Source organism: Astatotilapia calliptera, chromosome 1, assembly GCF_964374335.1.
Source record: "Astatotilapia calliptera chromosome 1, fAstCal68.1, whole genome shotgun sequence".
Taxonomy (NCBI): Eukaryota; Metazoa; Chordata; class Actinopteri; order Cichliformes; family Cichlidae; genus Astatotilapia; species Astatotilapia calliptera.
The window spans coordinates 30,345,576-30,370,049 of record NC_137422.1 but is presented as its reverse complement, the minus strand read 5'-3'; the positions used below and the strand labels follow the sequence as shown (position 1 = coordinate 30,370,049).

At 38.6% G+C, this 24,474-nt stretch overlaps 1 protein-coding gene across 2 annotated transcripts in view; it reads right to left on the bottom strand.

The window, feature by feature from the left end:
• Positions 1–307: 307 nt before the first annotated feature.
• unc13c (unc-13 homolog C (C. elegans)) overlaps positions 308–24,474 on the bottom strand; it is a 108,941-nt gene continuing 84,774 nt past the window's right edge. Inside the window, exons 20-33 of one of the 2 annotated variants that reach the window (XM_026172679.2) lie at positions 23,982–24,078; positions 22,713–22,856; positions 22,406–22,483; positions 20,771–20,848; positions 20,005–20,031; positions 16,961–17,049; positions 16,462–16,599; positions 15,455–15,578; positions 14,891–14,950; positions 12,917–12,997; positions 8,576–8,723; positions 5,728–5,820; positions 3,917–4,076; positions 308–1,989 (exon numbers count right to left, since the gene is read on the bottom strand). In XM_026172679.2, the coding sequence (XP_026028464.2) occupies positions 1,704–1,989; positions 3,917–4,076; positions 5,728–5,820; positions 8,576–8,723; positions 12,917–12,997; positions 14,891–14,950; positions 15,455–15,578; positions 16,462–16,599; positions 16,961–17,049; positions 20,005–20,031; positions 20,771–20,848; positions 22,406–22,483; positions 22,713–22,856; positions 23,982–24,078 (1,603 nt within the window). In that variant the 3' untranslated portion in view covers positions 308–1,703. The remainder of the gene's footprint in view (positions 1,990–3,916; positions 4,077–5,727; positions 5,821–8,575; positions 8,724–12,916; positions 12,998–14,890; positions 14,951–15,454; positions 15,579–16,461; positions 16,600–16,960; positions 17,050–20,004; positions 20,032–20,770; positions 20,849–22,405; positions 22,484–22,712; positions 22,857–23,981; positions 24,079–24,474) is intronic. The other variant, XM_080299943.1, reaches the window with a different exon arrangement.

Here is a 24,474-nt window from a genome sequence, read left to right as displayed (position 1 = left end):
CAAAAAGAATCTTTGGCATCTCTGTTCCACCAGACCTTTATGCCACACACTTGGCTGTTTTAGAAAGGATGTATTTAGTTGGCAGTTGAGTTGCATTGTGGATACTGTAGGCATCATGTTATGAGTTTTATAAAAACGTGTGTTATGGATATAAAAATATCTCAGAGCCAGCTCCATTAAGTTTGTTCCTTTTTTGACTGCGAAATAAAATGCATGCAGAAGCCCTTTAAGGGGTAATGTAATTTCCATGGCGGTTATGATGGATAAAAGGGAAGCTTACTGGACAATTTCCAAAAGGACCCGGATGTTTTAACACATTTGCACATACTTTATGCACATAGAAGAAAAGTAGACTTTTGTACAATATCTCACTAAATATATTTACATGACATACAATTCGCCATCAGTGCAATACATAGGAATGTTGCATATTTACCAAATGTTAGACTCTTTCCTTTATGAAGAAAAATAATTCCAATGACAGAAGCTGATAAAACTAATGTATAAAGTAACATGTGCAACTTTTGTATCGGTTAACAGCTTCACATGAAATAAAAAAAATAAAATCTTAGTACCACCCTATCAACAATCAAATATTAAGCATTGAAAAAGTAAAGATCACATGTACATATATATCTTCATACATGTAATGGATTGCTTTTGTACAAATACTTTATATAACTTTGGCAGTTTATCAGGAACAAAGTTATCGGAAAAATATGAAACAATAATATCAAACTGTCAGCAATGTCATGTAAGCTTGCCTTCCAAAGCTCATGTTCACAGTGGTCATTCAGAAAGGTTGGAAGCCGATGGCAGAAAAACCAAGAACAAAAAGCCAAAGAAAAAGAAAACATTTCCATCCTTTCTGCTAGGACTGTTAGCACTGGAGGCTGTCGTCATTGTTGTCATGGTTATAAAATTACAAACACCTATGAAGGTTTAGATAGCAGTCATCGCCATTTAAAAAAACATGGTCTATTTTCAGGTCGACTTAAAATACAAACAGTTTGAAGGCAAGGGGACAGGACCCTGCTCAGCGGTCACTGTGGAATCATGGGAGAGACATGACCGAGAAGAGGACATGCACATCAGTGCTGTGTGGAAGCACGTGAGGCCAAAAAACGAGGGTGCAAAATAAACGAATTTGCAACAATCGAAACGCCACATGGTCAGAAAATGACTTACACCGGACAAAATAATCGAGCAAATTTCAAACATACTAAGTTCACCATAATTCATATACGTTGATTTTGTTCTTTTTTTTCCACTGGTTTGGCACTTTATTGGAACAAATCTCTGTTCAAAAAGACTAATGTTGTACAAAAGGTATCATGTCTCATTAACATAACTCGTAGAATATAGTACTTAATAGTAAGCATACGGTAAGTAAACACTTGTACATACTGTAGTTTTAAAATGAACATTCCAACAGATGTTTTACACACATGCACAAAAACAAACAAACAAACACAACTTTCTCTCTCTCGCTCTCTCTCTCTCTCTCTTTGCTGCCTCGCCACATTTGGGCCTCCTCCATTTCTCTTTGGACAATCTTATTCTCCTTCTGAGTGATCCTCTATCCCGAAAGAACAACTGTTGCTACTGCTCTTTCTCATCTTCCATCTTTCCCTCGCTATCGTTTACCTAAGACAACACAACTCATTTAATACTGTGGGGTTTTGTTTTTTTTTTGCTCCACGTTATGACACTTCCTCCGCCGAGCGCGTGTCTGTCTTGAGACGCACAAACTCTTTGGCCACCTCGTCGTTGGTCCTTTGAGAGAGTATCCTCATGATGGTGATGCCCGTTTCGTCCATGGAGATGCTCTTCACCAGCGGGTAGCAGGCGGCGCAGCTGCCCTTGTCTGCCAGCTCTTTGAGAGGGATGACGGTCATGCCGATGATGCGGTCCTCACGGGCAAAGCAGTAGTCCTTCACTGAGACATGAAGCTCATAGGCCTCTGGACCGTGTTCGTTACTCAGAACACTGAGAAAAATGACAAGGATGAGGTTGGGGTGTGACTTAGAAAGAAATTAGACATGAACAGATTTAAAAAGTAGTCCTAAATCCTACTTTTAAAACAACCATCATGGGTAATGAAAATTTACATCACAGGCAGTGAGAGGGTGTCTGAGTGTCACTTAAAAGTACATGAAACTAACCTAAATGCACTTTTTTCCTATTATCATATAAGCTTAATAAGTGTTCCTGTCAGGAACTGTACAAGAATGTGAACGAACTGCTGACATTTGGCTTTGTTTACAGCTGAATATAGCCTGTCAGTAAACAAGTCTGGCATGGTGACATTTCCACAGTGAAAAGCCTCCTTACTGTATGCGTGGCAATCATGAGAAACTCAATCATGTTTTGTGAGGGAAATTAATGTATCTATTCAAAAGAGCAATTATTCTGAGCTTTTTATGAGGCTTTTTTCTAATTATCCACAGAAACCTGTGGCTTCTTGAAATTCAAATGACAATGCCCAAGCATTGTCATTTGAATTTCAAGAAGCCATATAAATATATATGCAGACATCACAATGTGCGCTGCTAACGCTAAGATCACTCCAGATGTATGACTTGGCTGAGTGGGCCTGACTCTGAGAAATACAATACTTAAAATTGTCACGTTAAAACAGTTGCTTGATTTGCTTTTATTACAAAAATAATGCTGCTGAATAATGTACATTCTAAGGTTAGAAAAGTAAGGTGTTACAGGTACTATTAAGCATATAGATTTCTGCTGCTTTCTTTGTAGTGTGCAGCAATCTCAGTTGTTAAAAATGAAGGTGATGTGCCAAAAACTGCAGTTTGTTGAATAGCCACCTGAGACCTGAAGTGCCCAACTTTAAAACAGAAACAAACACGTAGAACCTGGAACTTTTTTTTTTTTGGTGTCTCTTCAGCTTATTTCCCCTACATGGGACATTTTTATTATTATAGATGACTGATGGTGTGGACTGAACTGGGACAGGACGGTCATTCTGGCGTTCAGTTTAAAAAGGAAAAACCTGATAAATAATATGGCTCACTGTGTAGTTCATTTTACTGATAGACTGTGCAACAAAAGTAACATTTTTCATTATGTAAATTTTGGACAAATTATTAGCATTCGTCACTGTGTGATGCAGAAATATAGTATATAAAAGATATAGCCACTGTGATGGACATGACTAACACAGTGTATCTGACAGAGAAACTGAGGGACACTGGCTGCTTATTGCTGCTCAAGTTGTAAATTGTAAGTTATTAGTCATCCATTATCTTTTCTGAATCTTAGATTGACCATGATTTATCAAAAGGGGTTCATGTTCTTTTCAGTATGATTGGAAACTAGCAATCAAGGACATGAAGTCTTCCCAAAAGTGTTGACTGAGGTCCCTGAGCAAGGGAACCAAGGGCTAAGTTCCCTTACACCTCTGTATAACAAGAATCTTTGTGCAAACAGAGGAGTTATCCCCTGCTGGCCATAATGCATAATGCAGGTTTCAGGGGCTTCAGCACTGGCTTCTCTTTACAGACCTCAAAGCTCCAGCTATCTTTTATATTGTATATAGATGCACCCTAGTTGTCTAGGCTAGTTAACATTTGCTATTTGATAACTTGATACTGAGACCTGTTGTCCAAACACAACTCTGCCAAAAATATCTTTTGAAAGAGTAGACCACAAAACAATAGGTGACATTACAGTTCCAGGATGCATCCATATTTTATTTACACTTTGTGTTTGTAGTTTGCAGATAGCACACTGATTTCTGATTCAAAAGCAAATATATGAAGTATATTATTATTAATGACAGTAATAGAAAAAAATGACACTAAATTAAAGAATATTACAATATTACAAGAAGTGAATAAAATTGCTCACAATTTTATTCACTTCTTTAACTGACGAGGAGGACACAGATACTTACTACTGGAATGTTTCATTGTACTTTGGTGACCAATTGTTATTCTTGGTCTTGGTGCTGAATTTGCGTTTCTTGTCAGCCAGATGTGGACCCACGGCATTGACTTCTACAAATGGCCGGAACATGGCGTTGGTTTGCCAGATGAGGTTGTTCACTCCGACCACTGAGAAACGCAGAGGAAATAATAATCTCATTCATTACGACATGGACACAGGTACAAGAAAGGAAAGTCCACTAATTCTGCCAAAAAAGATTGTGTATTCCAAGCTCAGTTTCTATTTTTGGACCTGTATTTATCTTGTTCCCACAGATAAACGGCTAAATGTAGAAAATGTCACGTTAAACTGAGATACCGTCGGAGCAAGCATAACAGAGCCTGATAACAGAAACATTTCCAGCTATCTGCAGCATTAATGGTAAACATCTCTGCGTGTTAGTGCCTATGAATCAGCCTGCAAAGATTTCTTTTCATACTCACTCTTCTGCACTGATATTCAAATAACGAGTAAATCCACAGTGAAGAAGACCAGAGACATTGACTGACATGCAGCGTCAGTAAACCATAATGATGTGGCAGCATGCTGGATTTTCTGTGTGAGCTGCCAAATTTAGATTCAGGAAATGCAGAAAAAATTTAATCAAAAGCTAAACTGTGACTCATGTAATGATGGCTTTTCCTGTTTGTGAAAACATTGTTGCTTTGCTCTCATGTTTTTAGTTTCTCTAATGCCTATGGTGCTTTTGGGGGGAGGCAGGTTTAGAGACACTGTAAGGAAATAAGGAGGCTCACAGTGAATTAAAAGAAATACATCTCTGGAGAAATTCTGTAATGATAAAGCAAAGAACTAATAAACAGCCAACCTTTGAGCCAGCTGTACATGCATAGCTGAACTTGACTTGTCTTATCTGTGTAGTAGCAGACCTATGTATTTTCCAGTTTATAGCTATTACAGTATACAAGTATCAATCTTTTTTTTTTCAGCTATCCCCTAATTACAGTGACTTTGTACTGTGCTCTAGCAGGATGTAATTTTGAAGTACAATAGAAGTATAACTTGCAGGGATAATAATGCAGTTTTAGGACTCCGTTTTGGTAAAAGTCTTTTCAGGTGCATTGTTTTTAAAAAAAATCATACTGGCAAATGCAGACGATTTGAAAGAATGAAACTATTAAAGAGTAAGGTAATTAAATTTGGACGATCAAATAACAACTGAATTAGTTTTAAAAAAGTTATTTTTTGCAATTGTCTTTTGCTTAAGTTTGATTACGTAATAAAATTTCCTTTGTTTTTATCAGTCTTGTAGTATGTAATGCTCTACTACTACCAGAAGGTGGTGATAATGTATCTATAAGCTGTTTGCCAACAACCATGAAACAACACAACATAGAAGAAGAATGTTACTAACACTTAAACAGGAGACACACATAAAGGCCAAAACTATTGCCCATCGTGAAATTGCATGGAAATCCAAATATGCACGGTCATTTGAAAGCTTAGAAGAATGATTGACTAATACCTATAGTACCTAGTGGAATTGACAACAACAGCTATTACAAATATGACAATACTGCATCAATCCCGACACTGTCATGCATAAAACACCTGATTTTCTATTTAATTACAATAAGAAACAACATATCAAAAGGTAATTAACTTATTCTCTGATTTTGAAGGCGCTCCAAGAAGCTGTGCTGCTGATGGCCCCTGCAGCCCAGTTGCACAGATGAGATAGATTTTTGTGAATATTTGCAGGTGTGAACAGATTTGACTGGAAATAACAAAAAGCAGGTTTGAGTATAGGAAAAAGCTCACCCTTCACGCTGACTTTGTGCTCTCCAGTGCCAGGGTGAGAGATGAGATTCACTTGCATCGACACCTCCCCCACTGATCCGTTGGATGACTGACCTGGACACACACCAAAACAGCAACAGGAGAATTGGAAAGAGGCGTAATGAAAATCAGAAAGAATGGAGGAGCAGCAGTGAGGAAGCAGGGAGAGAAATACAGAGATCAGGAACCCGAAATAAAAGAGATGGAGACCGAAAAGAGAGAGAGAGAGAGGGAGGATGCGAGGACAGATGCAAAACTGTGAAGACAACTATCTGTGTACCTGGTGAATCCAAAGATTGATCCAAAAAGCTGTGTATAAACACATGAGTGTGTCAGAACTAAAAGAGAAAAAACAGACCTAAGGAAAACAGTAAGAGAGTAGACTTGTTTTCACTCTCATGGCAGCCCAGTAGCAAGCAAAGCCAGAGTTTCCTTTAGCTCCAGGCTAAACAAGAATAACAACAAGTAAAAAAAATAGAAACATGAAATAATCTGTCTGGTTTGAGGGCTGTGAAAAAGGCACATGTTGTGAAGGAATCTACTAAATAAATAATGTTCTACATGCTGAAATCAACAACGTCTTAGCTCAAGTGAAAACACTGGATTTAACTCCATGGAAACACACTATGAATGCCATGCAACAGAAAGGAAATAGATGAGGCAAAGGGAATGCATGAATATAAAGGAGGACTCTGCTCAGTTGCTGTGCAGCATCATTAACGTGTCACTCAGTCAGAGATGAACAATTAGAATGGATTGCTGACCATGTTACATACTGTCTGATGTAGGGAGCCTTGCTCATTTCAGCTGCTTCATGTTTAAGCCAGCCAGGAGCAAGTAGACGTTGAACACTACTTAATGTAGAGGCATGTTGATCCAATAGCTAATCAATATATGCCAAACATGCAGCACCCGTTGTGGCTGGTAATGGGGAAACAAGCCTTGAGATTTATTGTAATGAAGCCCCAGGAAGCCGATAGAGAACTAAGAAACTGCAGCACGATGAAGTCCTGAACTTGTGAGAACACACAGCAATGCCACTGCATGGTCACTTTAGCTATCAGGGTAAAAACAGACATTATGGTATGTTGTGCATTTATGAAAAAAAATATACCGGTGTACTCAACAGATACTAGAAAAGGAATTCTGAGAGACGTAGAAGCTCAAAGTGTGAAGAAGACAAATGGTACATGTTGAAGATAAAAGAAAGCAGGGATAGATAAAAACCAAGGTGGCAGCGAGTAGGCCTTAGGATCAGATTAAGTGAGGAAAATGCAGATAAGAAAGGCGAGTTGTCTGCATTAATTGACGAAGACTTGCTCTTAAATTCCCAGATTTTTTCCACTGTCAAATAAGACGTTACGCTTAGCCTACACCGTGTGACATTTCAACACACGGATACTACATAACCAAAAAACTGCAAAATATTCATGCGAGATTACTGTAAGCTAGACAACAGCCCCCACTCAACAAAGAGACACATGTATGCTTCCGAGAGCAGGCTTGGCAGGATTAAACTGGTACATGCCGTGGTCTAAATATGTCGTTCTCAGAGCACAGGGGTTGGTGATTAATGAAACTGTGTCCACTGTGCTACATCAAGCATCATTTCCACATTCTTTAATTTTTGACCTCAACCAGCTCACTACTTCCACTTAAAGACAGAACATTAGGCCACCTCAGATAAAAAGCATGGTGTGAAATTGCGGGTGGAGCTGGAATGGGATGAGAGATGTAGCGCGGGTGGAAGAAGAGAAACACATCGAGCAATCTGAAAATAGCACACAGCGAAACACTGTGTATCTATGCCCATCTGCCACTCAGGGAAAACGGCAATGCTGGTTGGCCTGCTGGCTGCCGAGCTTTTTCCTACAGGCTTTCAGTTTCCTGCTGCCTGCTATGCAGTGTTCTACAAGGCTGAGCACACTGAGGGAACCGGGAGCTTAAAGCTTCAACGCCCTGCCGGGTTGAATTCCCTCTTGAGCATCTCTGGATACCTGAAGGTATTTCCGCCTTATTACAGAGAAGAAAATCCAAATAAAGACGGATGAGTCAACAACATATACAAGTGTGCCAGAGATGCCGGAAAGAAAGAGTGAGGCGACTGCACAAAAGAGAATATATGGATTTACATAGCAAATACTGTATATCGTATTTATCCCGACAGTGTTTTTTTATGCATTGTTAATGAGAGAGTGAAGGGAAAAGAGCATGAGAGCAATTAAGCCCTTAAGCACACAGGATGAAAAGGCCAAAGATACTGTTGCTGTTTGTTTGTTTTTAAAGTTATTTACAGTGAAAGAGGCACAGTGCTCCTACAGTGATGAGATAAATGCAATTACAGCAATGTTCACTGTGTATTTAAGCTGATAAAAAAGAGGCATCTTCAGAACACATTTACAGCAATATATATGGGGTAAATACTGATGGGAAACTCCATAATGTTAAGGTTAAATAAAGCATTACAACTCCGAAATGTTGCAGACAAATCAGATATTAACTGTGAATTACAGCAACAAATATGTTGTGAATAAACTGTTTTGCTACAAGTGTAATCAGTCGTCATAAAAATATGTTTATTCACTTCTGCCTAGGTGCTAAAATATAGCTTCACAATAGAATGACCAATCTGTCTTTTTTCACGCCTTTGCTGGCACTCTCACTGTGTTTTTATAGATGCTTTCTGTAAAAGTGAAGCTGCCCAAGCAAGGCAGAGAGAATACAGAGTATAGCTCTTAAGACAAAAGTTTTCCAGCATTTGAATGCTGAAATAACTCCATTCCCTCCCAAACTGAAACCCAACTGAGCCTGACCATAGCTAGGTGCTTACCTTGAGAGGTTTGGGTGCATATATATTTCTTGATCAAGGCATCTGTAGGTTGAGTGTAAAGGCTGAGAGCATATTTGAGGGACTTCATATCAGGGCTCTTTTCAAGGAAAGTTTTCTTCAGGCCATTTCCTCCAGCATGGAAGTATTGCTATAAGAAAAGAAAGAGGAGTTAACTTCCAGATGACTCCAAGAATGTTTTCCAGGAAGGGATCCTCTGTTGAGTTCATACACATCAGCAAGTTTCAGTTGGCAGAGAAATAACCTGAGATTATGTGGACAGTATGCATTTTCCAAGCAGGAGACCAGGCAAGAGACAGCAGTAATAGCCACTTTTCTGTCTAATTACCGTGCATTTAAATCTGAAACCCCTGCTTGGGTGGTTAATGCACATTTGCGCTGATAAGCATGATAGCTGAGTACACACAAAGCTTTGCATTCTTTTGAAATGTTGTCACCACTCCTACATATGGAAGATTGTGGCCATGGAGAGATCTTATTAAGAAAAGATGGACTGCTTTTTTGTGCTTATCTGTTCAGCTAGCTTTCTTCTACAACACATGATCATTACACAGACAAAAGAGCTATTGTTAATGGCGCTTGTGTTGTTTGTGGAGTTTCTGTTGTCATGATCCAAGTTAAAAAGTTGGTACACCCTTATCTCATGTCAATAAATACACTGGACAGAAAATGCAGTAGACAGAGATAAGGTATACACAGCTGCAAAGTGACATCCGAACCACATTGTCTTCATCAGACAAAGCTTGACACCACAATGGAGAAAGTGCCGGTAAATATTTTCAGACTGGTGTCAGGTCAGTGACTCGACACATGGGGAGGCGCTGTGGTCTGCCTCACCAATGATTTATTAGTCATAAAGTTTGACCGACATGTGCTTCTTGTGAATTATACATAATCTGGCGTGCAGAGGTTGAGTCATCAGTGGAGTTTTAAGAGAAAAAAAGAGAAACGGCACATATTCTATCCATAAAATGCCCAGGAAACACTAAATATACATAAAATTCCCAGAGATCTATAGTTATTTAAAATAAACACACCCAACTACAATTGAATTGGCTTAAACAAACAGTGGTACAATAAGAGTTGTATCTATTCACAATTTCCCACCATATAACACAGGAAGATGTTCAGAATGTCTGTATTTTGTGCCTTGGAGATTTGTCTCATTTTAGGTCAGAACATTTGAAACAATTTATTCAAAAAATATCACCTCCTCATTCCAATCACCGTCACAGCACTAAGACTCACAGAATATAAGCTGTACTGATCTATAAGAGTGTCGCCTCATCCTGAAAAATGCCTGCAGTGTTACTGCTGGGCTGCAGTGCTGCATTCCCTCTGGCAAAAAGACCCAAACCAACCTGCATGCTCAAGATATCACCCTGCCTCCAGTAAAATCACCGGCCACCTTTACAACATCCGTACTTTCTTTTTGTTACCCTATTACTTTCCTCCAGTTCCTTATATTTTGCCTCATATATTTGATTTCGTTTTTCTTCTTCATTTATTTTCTCTATCTTCGAGGCTTAGCAGGGGTTTGCATTTGGTAGTTAATGATGTGAGGCTGTAGTCTTCTGCTGATAAGTCTTTAGCACATTTACCTGAGCAAGTAAGTGATTACTAACAGTTTATTTTCTGGTAATACTAACATCTGATAACAAGAAAGACAAATAAAATGGCCTGCATAAAGAATCTTATTATCAGTTTTTCAAATCAAATCAAATTCAAATTTTATTTGTCACGTACACAGTCATACACAGTACGATATGTAGTGAAATGCTTTTTTTCCTAATATCTATGTTTGTTGTTCAAAAACTGGGATCTATTCTGAAATGCACTTCAATAAATGCCTACATATCTTATTAACTATATCAAATATACATTTTATCGAGGAACTCTGAGACATCTTTCTCATACAATCAGACAAGGCCAGAGTTCAAAGAAAGGATAAATAATACATTACTGGGGCTCTGTTAAGTGTGCTATTTTGTCAGGTAAGGTCTGCTTAGGCCACTGCATTATCCTGCCCATTCATTTTTACAGGTTTTAAGTTCAGCTTGGATGAAATATTATATTTAAATGTTTAAATAAAAAAGCTTTTAAATAAATAAATATGTTGCACAGGATTTAACTTTTTAGTCCAAGAAGAAATTCTTGGTTCTATATATTTATAGTTACTGATGAATGGCACATTTCTTTTAAATTTTAGTGTATCTATTTTTGATGGGTTTTGAGGTTGTTCTGTTTTTTAGACTGTATATTCAGGTAGCCATTTAAACAGAATTTCTAAATTTCTACCAACTCTGTGTTAATCGACTGCTCTCATTGGAATACTGATGAAAGAATTTCGGTGACATGATTGATTTAAACCTCCAGGTAGTTTCCTTGGTGACAGCAAAATCAATTAGTTTTTTTTCTACACCTTATGGAGTCGTGTTTCCATAGTGGCACCTTGCCATAACTCTCCTCTTGTGCCTGAAGAACTCGGACTTGGTATCATTTTGTATCCTTTTGCAAAAACTGTCAAATGGCAGAAAAGTAAGATGCTGCTGTTTTTTCTTCTTTTTCTATGGGCTTGGGAAGTGTCAGAGGTATTTTTAAGATGCAATTTATTTTTAGTTTTAAGTTGTGCACCATACTCTTGTAGTTTCACTTCATCAATATTAACATTAACAAGCAAACAAGAAATACTAACAAGCTCCTGGTTGAACCAAAGAGCATCGCTTTGGAGCAAATACTACAACTCGTGACCAGTATTTCAGTGTTTTTTAAAACTGCTAAATAATTTTTTAATGTTTTTTTTTTTTTATTAAGTCCCACCCTATTACACTACCACCACCATATTTTACTGTTGGCATTATGGTCCTTTTTTGAAATGCTGTGTTAATTATATGCCAGATATAACAGGAATCAAACCTTCATATAAGTTCAGATTTTGTCTCGTCAACCCACAGAATGTGACTTTAGATCAGGGGTAGGCAACTCCAGGTCTTGAGTGCCGGTGCCCTGCAGGTTTTGGATCTCACCCTGGGTCAACACACCTGAATCAACTGATTAGTTCATTACCAGGCCTCTGGAGAACTTCAGGACATGCTGAAGAGGTCATTTAGCAATTTGAATCAGCTGTGTTGGATCAAGGACACATCTAAAACCTGCAGGACATCGGCACTCGAGGCCTGGAGTTGCCTACCCCTGCTTTAGATTGTAGGATGATGTGTTGCTTTTTGAGACCTCTTAGTCTGCTTCACTTTGTCACTCAGGTTCTAAGTAATTTCATAATTCAACAGGTCTGCCAGTAATCAGGCCTGACTGTGGCTAGTAAAACTGAACCAAACTTTCCAAAAAAAAAAGTGGTTAATCACAGTTAATTCATGATTTAACAAGACAGCCAATTAATTTTTCACACAGAACCAGATAGGTTTGGATATCCTTTTTCCCTTAATCAATGAAATCATCATTTAAAAACTGCAATCTGTATTTACGTGGGTTATCTTTGTCTAATATAAACAAATTGTTTGATGATCTGAAACATATGCAAAACACTAGGAAACCAGGAAGGGGGCAAACACTTTTTCACACCACACCACTCAGCCATAGAAAACCCTGCCATGAATCACCTGGTGCACAACTTTTGTACTGATGCTAATGCTAGAAGAGGTTTGGAACGCTGCAGTTATTGAGTCAGCAGAGTGCTGGAAACTTTTACGTACTAGCCTCAGCACTTAGCAACCCGCTCTCTTTATGTGGTCTTTTACTTTGTGAGTTACTCTGATTCCTAAATGCTTCCACTTTACAATAACACGACTTTCAGTTGATGGTGAAATATCGAGGAGAGAATAAATTTCACGAACCTACTTGTTGTTGCAGTGGTATCCTGTTACAGTACTGCACTTGAGTTCAGTGAGCTCTGTAGAATGACCCATTCTTTTCTGCCCTTTATGTTTGTAAAGACTGCATGGCTAGGTGTCCGAGTTCATACACCTACAGCAATTCAAATTACTATTTCATTCATGTACTTTATTATTTTTACATTTTGACAATATTTAATGTCATTATATATGATGTGGAAAAAATAAAACATAATCGGTAACCTTTAGTAAATCCATTTACAGTGTAAACATAGGTGCAAGTAGAGACTATAGCTCTTAAGACTAAAATGTCCAAAGCATGTCACGAGTAACAGAATTCCACACTCCTAGAATATGCATGTTTAAATCATTTGCATATCTCTGCTATGCTATGCACACCTGCTTTTCCTTTTAAAGGTCAAGTTTAGCCAGTACTGCCAACTGTATAATAAACAAACAAAAAAAAAAAACTCACCTTGATGGTGGGAAGCACAAGGTCCATGGCTGCGCACTGGCGTGGTGTCAGACTTCTGGCTTCTTCTCGGATGACATGCTCCTAGAGAGAGAGAGTAAAACACTGCAGTAAGCAAATACCATCACAAGTCACATTTGTTAACTTTGAATTTTAAGATGTATCTCCAGCAAAATGGTTATGACCTTAAGTGAGCCATAGTGCTCGTGATATAGAGCATTTACTGCTTACAAACCAGAACCAGTGCAAGTCATTTAAACTGTTTGTGATAAATTTAAACCTCGCTGTCTCACACCAACACACAAAAAAATCTATTTTAATCATGAAAAATGTTTTTGTCAATTCTAATTGGAGCTTTCATGACCCGTAAATTGATTGCTGTAAATAACTGCTGGCACTGCCTTATTTCTCAGGTGTGTACAGCTCGTGTGTACAGAAGCAAAAGTTTCATATTGGATGTGATTTAACTATTTAATCCACATAATCACACTGTCAGGTGCATGCCGATGGTGGTTTACTTTGAAAATGCACATCGCAATCTTGAGATGAAAGATGTGTGTATTCAGCTGCAATCATCATATGGTACAGATTTAATCAACCAAAAGTCTTTAAACAGAGCTACTGTGAGAGGAAATAGTTTAATCTGCATCAGTGCTAAGATGTTCTTTGGTTTTGATGCCAAAATTGCACTGGGTCACCCTCATTTGCATTGTGTCTGTTCCAGCACTTTCTCCATCCAGAGAAAACAAAGCCATAGTGTGCCCCAAAAACACTGGAGGTTGCATGGAGGAAGATATCATGTTCTGATGGAGAAACTGTGCATGTTTAGATAGACTTTTTTTTGCCATTTATTATTATATTATATTACTGTAATAATGTATTTATTTACTCTCGTAATTGAGTATTTCAAATAGAAATCTTCCTGCAAAATCCATGTAGTAAGCTGAGAACACACTACAAGCTGTTTGTTGTCAAATATTTGCTGAAAAAGATAAGTGCTGTGTAGAGCTGAGCACGGGATTTACAGAGGTCATAGGACATAGACATCAAAGTGGTCCTGCACACTGCATTACATTTTTCAAGCAAACTGTCAATCAGCCAAAGTGTTCTTCAACTGTTCCAGCGAATCTGAAAACATTACATAGTTCAAAAGTCACATCACTGCAATAGCAATTAGTCAGGGATTTACTTCGGATGTTAGATTGTGCAGGAAGAGTTAGACACATGCCTTAATATATTAACAGGAGAGAACAGAGCTAAGAATAAAAAAATGACATCAGAAAATGAAGCCTACATTTTATGACAAAAGTAAAAGAGCTGGAGATTATCAGTCATAATCACGAATAACAAGAGGATGATGAAGCACTTTAATACTTTTGGAGAACGACAGAAAAACGCCCATCTGTGTACAGATGATCAGTACCCAGATGTTGCCTCAAAGGACATCTGACGGAATCCCACACACAACACAAACATGAATTCGCTTAAAATTCAGCAGGGAAACACACATTACATTTGCAACTTCTGTGTGACTCAGAGCTAAAATACCTCTCAGAGGTATTGTCACACCCTAGTTGTTAGTGAAACCACAGCACAGCCACTGATCTATCCAAATGCCTCACTAAATGGAGCTCGTGGGATTAGACATCCTCCAGTCACATCAGCAATTAGACACCTGCCCAGTTATGTAGCTCCAAGCTGTATTTCATGATGCCAAAGAAGAATTATCTTACAAGGTTTTTGTTCTTTTTATATTTCTGGACACTTGCATGTGTAAAATGTTGATCATGTTCAGCTGCGTGGTGAGATTATTTCTTTTGATTTGTGTAATTTATATTACATAAGCCATGACCACAAACATTTTTTCCAAATATAAGAACAATCCATCTTTAATTTAAGTCCCTTTTTAGACAATATAGGATTCAGACCAAACAGAGTTTATGTATTGTGATATTTATAAGCTCATTCATAAATTACCTTCAGTTTGGATAGCTGTCCCAAGTCCTTGGCAGCACTGAAGATCATCTGAGCTCCTTGCTGTTGGAGAAGCAGATACGGTTTCATCATGAACCATCGTATGAAAATATATTTTTGAAAAATGCAGCAGAAATTGTTAAAAGATTATCAGGTGATCAAGCTAAACAGAGTGAAGGGATAACTTATTGTTGCTGAAATTGGATTTCTAAAGTGGCATTGGGCGACATCTCAAACACTGTTTGACATGATGACTTTAAGATTTGCCTGGTTTGGGTGACAATAAAAAATGGGCTTAATGAGATACTCCTAAGATGAAAAATATTAACCAAGCTCTCACAAAAGGATTAGGAGTATGAAAAAACTTGTTCCACGTGCATAAAGATTTAGAGATGTCATGTTGCCGTGCTTCATCTTCTGTACAGTGATTTGTGTGCTATGAGGGGGCAGGAGAGAGCGGAACAGATGGAGGAAGAGAGAGAGACAGGTGCACAAGAGGAGGGAGGTGGAGGCCAAGTGAAGAGCTGAAAGAGGTAAGAGAGAAGGGGAATCTCACACAATACTCACACTCTGGTCACTCAACGGAGGCAGAACAATTGTTCTCTCGATTGTGTTCAGCACAATCTTCCAAAGCTCTTTGAGGACTCGTTTCAGCACTGTCTTCTCACAAATCTTGGCAAATAACATTAAACTGCAAAACAGGAAAGGAGGTCATGTGTCAGGTTAACACTTACAGCCCTGCCTCAAAACTAAACAAACATGGCTAAAGACTCCTACTAATGTCTTCATAAATATAATGATTAAATAAAGAAAAGAGGAAAAAAACAGCTGGGATTCAAAGAATAAATGCAGCAGCTTTATGATTTAATCTCACCCTATTGTGGAAGCAGGGTCTAAGAGACATGAGAAAGGATTTTGTATTTCCATATCATTAAGAGGATTCCCTGTAATACCCCACTGGCCTCAATGTTGATTTGACAAAAGATTGAGAACGATTCCCAGGGCTCAGCTAACCATATCAGAACACAGCGTAAAAACCCTCCAAGTAATAAATGCAGTCCTTAGGTTACATTAGTAGGCAGTGATCGATAATGTGTCTCCTGTGTATTATACCCATTTTTCCTAGTATCAAAGTGGTCCCAACCAGAAATGAAATGATCAAACAATTGATCAGCATTGAGGAGAGGAGGTGAACGGATTTCTTTACAATCAAGGGTCTATTTTTCCCTTAATCTTAGTCTTAGGACACAACACTGTCTGAAAAAGGCAGCCCAAGGACTTAAATGATACTAAAGAAAAATGCAATGTCCTCTAACAATGTGCTGAACTGGCCAAATGAATAACACCAAACAATAACTTTCGGTATGTTAATGTGCGTGCTATATTTTTCTGCTTAACTTGCAAATGCTGTGTTTAAGGAAGTGTGATCTAGAGCTCCCTGGTTGGATTGCTTTTGTAGTTCTGTACTTGGATTAATGACATTTGCTGGAGAGGCTGGCACGTGCAAGTATTGTAAACAAAAGGACAAAATTGTGTTACACAATTCTTCTACCTTGTATTCAGTAGATACCCACTTTTTGTCCAGAAGGTCCATAAGAGGCCGGAGGACAGTCTCTGCGTCCATGGCAGCATTACTTCCTTTGGCTGGACCTTTCATCTGAACCAGCTCCTGGTTCATCTGCTTCACACAGTCCTCAATCACAGGCTTAAAACTGTGTGATGGAAACCAGAAATCCTTTGAATCTTTTTCTTCTATTTTTTTTTTAATGCTGCAGCAGTAAAAATTAACCATTTTGAATTGGTGCTAGCTCACTCCCGCTGTTCCTATTATATGACTGAAAAGGTGTTAAGAGCTGGGGTGACATTTGTTCATTTGGAAATGTTAAGGAACTTGCTGTGCTCACAAAGCATGGTGCACAGCAAGAGCGTGAGCCACTTACATTGTGAGCAAATGTCTGTCAATAACTAAGCAGCCATATAGTTCAATTTCTTTGACAGAACAAGACATGAATGAAGTCATTAACCATTTGAAAAACACCCCATGCGCGCATTTTGAGTAACACCAGTGCTCACCTGGAGCCAAACACTCCGCTGAGCTCATCCAGCACTGTGTTGAGTTTATTTTGCAGCTCCTTTAGCAGATCACTGGCCTCTGCATCCAGCTGTGAGTAAAAAACAAAAAAACAAAAACCCAGTTATGGCATAATTACACACCATACACTAAACACACACTGACTAGAACTCGGTATCTCTGGAGGATGCCTCTAGTAGGGTGGGGGTGCTGGGGGGATGGGGGCAGGCACAGAGGAGTGGTAACCTGCCTTGCTGGTGGCCTCCTACTCATTCTGCCTGCCATCTGTGGCAACAGCGCTCTGAATACCAATGGACAGCTCACCTCCGAGCACTGTAACAAATAACTGCCGAGTCATGAGACACGGTGTCAGCAAAGAAGCAGCGAGCGAGAGGTCTCTCAATGGAGAACATTTTTGTGCACTATTACACATGTTACAGAAGAGAGAAGATGCTGGGAGTCTGCTACATCTCTGGGATTTAAGCATTTGGGCATTTATACATACAGATGTTCTGATTCTCAAGACGTCTGACTGACGTTTTTCAGTTTTAGGGAGAAAAAACCTTTTTATGTTTGTTGCAATAAACAGGTGCAAGATTTATTTGAGAGTGAAAAGTTTATTTATTGAAATGTGGGTGTGTTTTGATTGATATCTATATCCCACATATCTATATGGTGACAGATGACAACCTTACAAATGAATAGCTTCCAAAGCCAGCCGATGCAAAATACATCAACACTTTTTTTCCCCACAACATTTACTGTACGCATGCATTTGTTGGCCATATTTATGCATGCGCATGTGATGAATGTATGCGCATGTTCATGTTCGCATTTATGTAATGTTTTGGACATGTTTTCATAAAATACATAGACAGACACTCGTGCTATGCTGCGTGCCAGTAACTAAATGTATGACTGCATCTGCTTGTCTCAGTGTTTGTGAGGCTCTGTACAAATGTTAGTGTTTTTGATGTTGTTCAGGCTTAGTGCTGAGATGGATGTTTGAGGTAAGGCACGGCACCACATGCACGACAGATCGTCACGTTATACCCGATAAGCTTAGCCATGGAGCCGCTCATCTCTCACATTCTAGTGGCAGACAGCTCAGCTGGGAAGCAGATGAGTAAACTAAACCTTTTATGGCTGTGGAGGAGACACGCCTCTATTTGAAGGATTGATCGAAATAGATTTTACATCTGTGTGTTCACATGCACAAACATTAAGGCTGTTGTCACCTCAATGGAATTGATGGATCACGCTGACAAAAAGTAGTCTGCGCCCATAAAGATTTGACGTGTAATTTTTTTCACCATGTGTAACGTGATTAACGTCTTTTCATGTGATAGCAAAATAAATAAGTTTTAAAAAAAACTAGGTATTTTTTATTTTGCTTTCTCCTGGAAAAAGTTTCAGATCGGGGCTCTAATTTCTAGCCTGGCAGTCCCTGAAATTGAACAATATGTCTGGATAGGGGTGCTGGCAAAAAAAAAAAAAAAACATCCCAACACTGTTAGAGAAACCAAGGCAACTGTCACCTCCCAAGTGGAAAGAAAAGTCTACTCTGACTAATGTGTTATTCCTGATCCTGCAATCGAATGTCTACCTGCAGTCCTGACAGCAAGGCCTTCATTTAAAACCTGTGGCATGCCAATTTAAAGATGTGGTGCATTTTCCTGGATACGATGTCTAGAAATGAATATGGGTACAATTGATAGATACTACTGCATTCTCATTTGAAGAAACTGCTAATGAAGTTTAGGGCAAATGTACACCAATTCCACCACAAGATTTCTTACACACGTAGTCTAAGTAGCCAGTGCATTTTTAATCTTGTCAATTAATCTTTACAGGAGGGAAACAAAATGTCTGGAAATCATGGAGCACCTGGTTTCTCCATGGCAACTGGTTTCACTTGACACTGAGTGGCATCCAGAGTCTTCCTGAGTGTACTACTCTCCCCTGGCTGACAGCCTATCAACTGCAGTCCAGCTCTGATTCCCCTTGCCTGTTTCAACAATGCAATATCTACTCACTGGCAGGTCGTTAGTCCAGAGCACCGTTTGTCCATAATGACTAACAATGCCAAGTAAATAAAGGCTTAATAAAATGCCATTTCTAAGTTGAGCGAAATACCCCAAATAAGTACTAATACTAATCTGGGGAGATCAGTCCATGATGAGTCCATAAATGGGCACTGTAAGAGATTATTGTTAATCTCTGTTATGATAACAGCTCTTGGTAATTACACTGGTTCTCTGGGAGTTAATTTCTGATACGGAACTCCTCTGTTATAAATAGAGGAGAGAGGAAACTAATAGGACACTTTCACCTGAAATAGACTTTGGCTTTATAATTAGCCAGATAAATTACTTGAGACATGCTTAAAAGATATGCCTGATCATCTATTACCAGTAGTTATTCACAGTTTTTGAAAGGAAGTTACGACTTCTCCTGTCACTATAATAATGGAGAGATCCGAGTGTAGATCTGCAAATATTTAGGCCATAGCAGCACCTCTGCTAAGGGCACAGCTGGAGAGATGTAAGTGTTTGGGAAGCTCATTAAACACAGTCTGAAAAATCCTGTCTAAAGCATTTTGTGGCTGCAGCTTGGGGGATGGAAAGAGAAGATCAAAACCACAGCCAACAACTTAGTGAGCCCCTGACTCTGCTCTTTTCATCGGAGTAAAAAGGGGAGCAGTGAACTAAAATAGATATCACACTTCTAAATTTGACACGGATAGAAAAGTGGCAGACAGACCCCCAAAAAACCCCACGCTAAAAATAAAGATGGGATCAGGTGGTTTGAGCCACTTTCCCCAGAGAGCAGGGGATGGTGAGCTTGAGCAGCCTGTCCAGAGGGGTGATGGGTAATTCAGATTCCGTATGCTCTGTGGCACATGCTGCTGGAGGGGCTGAGGGGGTGGGGTGGGGTGAGAAGCGTACAAGCGTGAGGGGTGGAACGGGGGAAGAGGGTGTGCTTTTTTTTTGGTATTATTTGGTAAATGGTGAAAAGGGGTGCTGACAAATCCTACTACACACACCTTACAGAAGGACACAACCCCCTCCTCCTGGAGACAGAGAGAGAGAGCACAAAAAAGAAATGGGAGGAAAACAGAAGACACAACGACAGAAGACAAAACGCAAGGCAAGACAGGTGTTAGAAACTACAAAGAAACATGCAGGTAAGTCATAGGAATAAGTGCCAGCTGCTCCTCATGTTTGAATGACAGGTTGACAGGGAAAATATTCACCTGTGTTTCAGGCACAACACGGAGATTTTGGGGGTTTAAGTCAATACGAAAAATGTTAAGTCAACACATATTATACACAGGGGAGATTAGAGGTGGGGAACTATAGATGGAATACAAAGAAGGTACGAACAGTAGCAGACGTGGTAGTCGGAGGGGTGATCTACATGTCAGATAAATCTGTTAGCTGTCTGAACCTAGGTTAAGATTATTATTCACTTCCACTTCATATGGATATCATCTGAAATGATCATTTACATAATCACACCATACATATTTTACATTCGAGAACGGAGGTTTAAACTTTCAAATTAGCTGGCACCACCTGTGCTGAAGACACTTTAACAAGATACTAAATCCTGGCGATGCCGTTTTTTAGCTAACCTTGTGATTTCCTCTTCCTGGAAGATAACAGATTAAGGGAGTATTTAATTGTAATGATTGATATATATGAATAGATTGAGGGTTACAAGTCTTATTGAAATTGAAAGTGAATTGCCTCAAAACAGACACAGACATCACACAGAAATAGCATGTAGATAGTTATGTAAGTGCACACCTGCTTGCCACCCATGGACTCAAACATCTTCTCCAGCTGGACACGAAGCTGCTGAATGTTGTTGAGAATGATGCAGGGCTGTAAAAGAATGAGAATGAATGTGACTACACTGTTTTGTAAAACACAATGTAACATCTAATGTGTCTAAAAAATATCTTTGAAGTTTAAATCCTGCAAAAAAACTAGCACATCAAATTTAATGGTTCCCAGATACTGACATAGTAATGTAGCAGTTTGCTGGATTAACATTTAACTGAAAACACAATGCATAATGTCAGAAAAATCACAGGGGCACTCACTGTAAAATCTACTTTTGATTTCCTGACACATCTACACAAACTGGCAACGTTTCTGAATGACATCAGCAGTCAACGGGGGGAAATGCAATCCGTACGCAACACAACAAAGAGAGAAATATCTACACCGAATGTGTCAGGTGGCAGCGTTATCGATTCTCCGCTCCACAAGAAGTTTAACAGATGACAGACATTAATCACAGTGCTCTTTATGGAGACCAAGAGTAACTCAGACAGTCACAGATTATATACGCTCAAAACAAAGCAAACAAACATAAAAACAAGACAGACATGAACTCAACAAACTACAATTATGATACTTGGAATAGAAAGTACTAAAATGATCATAATGTGGCCCACAGAAGAGGGGTGATTACTGTCTTTCAATCCCTAATGCAGCCAAAATTGTGTCTGTGGCAAAACATAATTTTTAGGGTTTATTTTTATAAGATTTATGAGCATATGAGATATTCTAAAACCACATATGATTATTTTCCACAGCTGCATAATTTTAGTCTGTGAAAAATGTAACATAAAATCTTTGGTTTACTGACATATGCACCGGATCTATGATGCAATTTAAATGTAAGAAAGGGCAAATAAATAGAATAACACAAATAAAAATCACACAAAACTAAAACTAATATGTTATTGTGAATGCACAATGTTCATATGTAAAACTAGAAAGTCTGACAAAAGCTAAGACAATTATAGGGTACATCCTTGGTAAAAAAATAAATAAAATTGTGTACTGTATAATATATGAGTTCTAATAAATTAGAGATTAGATTAGGTTACATTTCTGGAACTATGTAACTTCATTCTTTTCATCAATTGTCATTTTAATTCTGTCTAGGGAAGGGACATTTCATGTTTTCGCTGGGACAGTTGTAATGAGCCTGTCAGCACTGTAAAGAAACATCTGCCTCCTCTGCGCGGAAACTGTGTGTTATCGCTCACTTCAACTTCAAAGACCACTGTGGATAATTAGGCCACTCACAAGGCTCTGTGTTTAGTCATCCGTCACATTAAACAATGGACAGAGAGCTCAGAAAATACCAATGACTTTTCCCCATCAGCTCTGGGCTGTGACATGAATAATTGCATCCCGGTTAATAAAGACACTTTGTTACGTGCATTAAGGAAGACAGGGCAGGGCTCTACATAGAAGAGTCTGCGCTGTTATTGCAAACATTTTTTACATAGTCTCCATGCCAACTGCTGCTAGAGACAGTAATCATAGAAACACTTTATTCTGACTTGCCATATTTGCACTTGCACAAAGAAACTCAACATAACCTTTCCAATTAGCATTTGCAGGCTTTGAGTGGGCACTTACCACATTCTCCTTATTCAAATACAAAGGAAAGTCCTTGGATATGATTGCAGCATATTGCAGAAGAACTTTGTTTATAGTCTGCGGGGATTGAGAGAGAGAGACAGTTTTCTAATTAATGACTGCTGCTCTACTTGCATTTCTGTATGTCCAGAAGTCACTGAAAAACCCTAAACAGTTAAAGCCTCATAACTAGATCATATTAAACACAATAAATATACCAAAGAGTCTGCTTGTATCTAACAGTGAGTTATTATTCCCAGCAATAGTATTCAGGGTTCACTAGGGGGGCCTTTCCAAAGAGCCTGACCTTCGCAAAGCGGCACATGAAGTGAGCCAGAGCCTGTGGGTTTGGGCACTCCAGCTTCTTGATAATCTCAAAACTCTGGTTTAGCTGAGTGAACACATCCACCACAGAACAGGAAAAGAGGGCATGCTCTGAGGTTTGCTGGAACTGTTGAGACATGTTCAGACAAGGAAACATGGAAGGGAAAGAGAAAGAAAAAATGTCAGACCTTAAGACCTTTAGGCACCTTCATAATTGCCTGACAGTTGTATCTTAAAATGCTGAGTAAAGGTACTGATGATGTTTACTAATGACTGGGGATGCACTAATAACATGCCACATAACTATCTGAAATGCTTTCAAAAGACCATATCAATTTCTGTGGTTATTCAGTATACACATGAACTACAATCAATACATTTTAGGTGATTATGATATTTCATGAATTTAAAATTTAACTGCAACAAATAATGAGTAAACTGCCAAAATAAAGTACACGTTACACTTGATTGAGGAGTATGGACGCTGATGGGGAGTAGGAGGCATAGAGCTTAAATGGGCCTGCATCCAAAAATACTGCAGTTTCTACATATTCTCTAACATAGTGTTTCTGTTAAAAATATCTCAGTCATAGACACCATGAGTAGATAACAGAGGAATATGCTTCTGACTTCAAAAAGCTTGTAAAAAAATCACAGAGGACACTGAAATACTGTTTTCAAAGGCTGTGCATAAACTGGGCTTGACATTTAAAACCTGGGAATCTACCCCTTTTTTAAGTTTTCCACTTGGGCAGGTTTAAATAAAAAACACTTTCACTATGCAGTTTGAAATATCAGAAAATGTTAACTTTAGCAAACAATATTCTGTGATGTTGATAGTAGCATTTGTAGGTGTTTATCTGGTTAATTGCACGAGATGAAATATATATCTTTTTACTCTGATAAACATTAACAAACAAGCGTACAGACCTCAGTACACTGCAGTTGTTTTCTGAAGCTTTTTTCAATTTCCTTTCATTATTCTCTAAGATCATTCAGTGCCTTTCTTTGCCCTGAAAATCATGTTTTGTTTCCTGTTCATATCAATTTTTAATTGAAATTTTATTAATATTCCAATCAACTCTTAGAGCGAGGGCTGTTTGGACTGTGTGAAATTCCTTTTATCCTCCCATAACCTACTCAAGAGGTAAATTCAGGCTAAACAGGCCGTCCTTGTGAATAAACATGCAAGTGGCTTTGGTGAGTTAATATAAAAGTTATATATTAAGAACAAATTCAATGCTGTACTCACTCCATCTTTCTTGTCCCTTTCCAGCGCTCCATTGAGGAAATCCATAGCAACATCTTCATTTTCATCAAGCCACTGAATGACAAATGGCTCAAACCACCTAAAACAAAAAAGCCTTTTTTCATTAAAGGATCAAACTGTAGTTTGGGGTTTCTTTGCATTATACAGAAGTTATTCAGACGCAGAGGGCAAGAGATTTTCATATATAAATATGGGGGAATCAATTGAAAATGATTGTAGTGCACTTAAAAGTTGGCAGATTTTGTTCGTGGTATTGACCAAGGTTGTCATTCACGAAGGTTTTTAAAATCAAATTTCAGTTTGTGGACAGATTAGACTGCGAAGTTCAGACAGAGGACAGAGGAAGACAGGCCGGAACAAATGAGTCTGGTAAAGAAGTACATTTGTTAGCGGAATAATAATGCTGTTCTATCTGTTTCACTTCGACATTTCCGTGTTTAATATTGTGCCTGAGTCTGTCCTCAGAGCAGCGGAT